We start from the raw sequence: 2191 nt of genomic DNA, 5'->3' as shown, positions 1-2191 counted from the left end.
AATTTTGGGATGAGGTTGCTAGGACCACGCCGTGACATGCGGATGGTTACGACGGGAACTTATGTTCCAATTGCGTTAATATAAATGGTCACCCATCCAAGTATTTGACGAAAATCAACGTTGCTTAACTTTATTACTGCATGTGAGCGGACATCGTATAATAAGACCATTGGCCTAATATAATCATAACAGGGCAGAAAAGTTTAAATAGCTTGACCCTCTAGCACTTGCCAGACGTAAGCCGACAGATTGCCCCGACCGACCCCGAGTCAGTGTTTGGCTTGACTCGCTAGTGAGAGGATGTGTGTTGGTTGTGCGCTTCGCGTGGTGGCTATGTGATACATATGCAGTTTTCATACCCGATTACCATGAAAGGTGCCCGTGTCATTTAGTACAATGTAAACAGGAAAATGGCCGTGTCTGAGAAGTTTCTTGATCAACTCCGACAAGTGTTTGAGGTTTGTGATGTCGAGCAACGTGGGACAATCAGTCTTCGTCATTTGTTGCACTTGGCGGGAGAACACTTTGGCTCATCGCAAAATGTGAGTAAACATTTTCATTTATTACATTTATCTAAAGCTCTTCCTTTGAATGTAATGTAACGAATGATACCTAGGTAAGAGAAGAAGCTTCGTAAATGTTCAGTGACAGGCCTACAGTGCACTGCATCGTCATGAAGTTGGGTATGTTACTTGTCCTTAGGCCTACTCGTGTTTAACTGTCACTAAAGTTGATAATGTTATAGTAGTGTGATGAGTTTGGGTAATGACCAGTAATGCCAACCACAGTGAGTGTCTAGTAATTATTCTTCTTATTCTTAGCAACACAACGAGGGCGGTGAATGCCCATGAAATCTACCTGATAAGAATTTTTACAAATGTAAACAAACAGGCACAAGACGTTATTTTATTGACATTAACCATTTTATGGATCTTTGCTATAAGCCTGTACGTTGTGAATTAAAATTATCCAGTTCATAAGCTCACTTTCAGTACAATATTATTGAATATTATTTGAAAAGTAGAGTTTTAGCTCGTTATTTTGAGAGTAAATTTTAGGCCTACACGCAACCCCCATATTGCCATCCATTATCATAATCAAGCGTTATATGAACGATACTGACACACTTCTCATTAGTTTGTGTCTTATGGACACCACTGTATAATGCCATTCAGTATGCGCTTCAGAGACAGAAATACGTCACTCGCGTAGGTACATATTAATTTGCGTTATTACAAAAAGGGAAATTAACTTTTTACCGAAGTGTCAGAGATGTAAAGCTTTGTCTAGCCATACTGTTCAAATCTTTGATCTTTTAGGTTTGTATAAATAATGATACAAGTTATTGCAAGTAACGTCAGCTGGATCAAAGGCTGCAATGACAGGATGAGATTTCGGAGCCTTAGGCCTATTAGGAATTTACTCTCTCTCTCTCTCTCTCTCTCTCTCTCTCTCTCTCTCTCTCTTCTCTCTCTCTCTCTCTCTCTCGTTAACCAAAATATTTTCATATCTTGTTTTAGAATTAAAGTGTTGCTTATGGGTTTTAAAAAACTGCACCGTACATAGGTATTTATTATTGCAAAGGCCGATAGGAAGTACAGCCAGAAACCTAGAGCCCATGAAACCAAGGAAAAAAAGTAAAACGGATTTTGAAAGAGGAAGGTTTTAGAATCATTGAATTCAGAAGCAGGTAGAGAATTCCAGAATTCGGAAGTAAAAAGAAAGTCCTTCGTACTAAGGAATTCGTTGATGGAATTTAGAGTAAATACATAGTTGTTGAGAGCCCTATAATAAAAATCGTTGTCAAAAGACTTTTTGACATTTATATTTTTTAGTCCAGTCAGTCAATTCATTAGACTAAAAAGGGCTTTTGGTTTCATAAATTAGGAGAGTGCGTTTTGTTTTTTCTAGTTTTACTCAAATTCTCATAGTTTAGTTCGGGATAAGTGGATCTTTAAGTTTGTTACTCGAGTAATCAAGGCCATATTATTTATGCATATAGCCTACTGTATCACATTTGTCAATATCGTAAAATTCTACAGATGCGATGAACAGGTGTTCCTGTGAGTGTTACCACTTACAGTAAGACAACAACCTAGAATCTAGCGTAGTCTGCTGGGCAAAAGAAGTAATTACTAACGAGTTCACAAAGCCAACTGATATGGTATGACTGGCAGTATAGCTTTCAGGC

General features: G+C 38.2%; 1 protein-coding gene across 8 annotated transcripts in view; it reads left to right on the top strand.

Annotated features, from left to right (window-relative positions):
• The first annotated feature begins 271 nt into the window (after positions 1–271).
• The window catches only part of LOC136850667 (rab11 family-interacting protein 4A-like), a 396666-nt gene continuing 394746 nt past the window's right edge, over positions 272–2191 (top strand). For 5 of the 8 annotated variants that reach the window (XM_067124431.1, XM_067124428.1, XM_067124429.1 and 2 more), the window contains exon 1: positions 277–542. In XM_067124431.1, the coding sequence (XP_066980532.1) occupies positions 411–542 (132 nt within the window). In that variant the 5' untranslated portion in view covers positions 277–410. Of the gene's footprint in view, positions 543–2191 lie in introns of all 8 variants that reach the window. The other 3 variants (XM_067124433.1, XM_067124432.1, XM_067124430.1) reach the window with 2 other exon arrangements.

This window comes from Macrobrachium rosenbergii, chromosome 22, assembly GCF_040412425.1.
Source record: "Macrobrachium rosenbergii isolate ZJJX-2024 chromosome 22, ASM4041242v1, whole genome shotgun sequence".
NCBI classification, from domain to species: domain Eukaryota; kingdom Metazoa; phylum Arthropoda; class Malacostraca; order Decapoda; family Palaemonidae; genus Macrobrachium; species Macrobrachium rosenbergii.
Note: the sequence above shows the minus strand (reverse complement) of the source record. Positions and strands in the feature narration are given on the sequence as shown.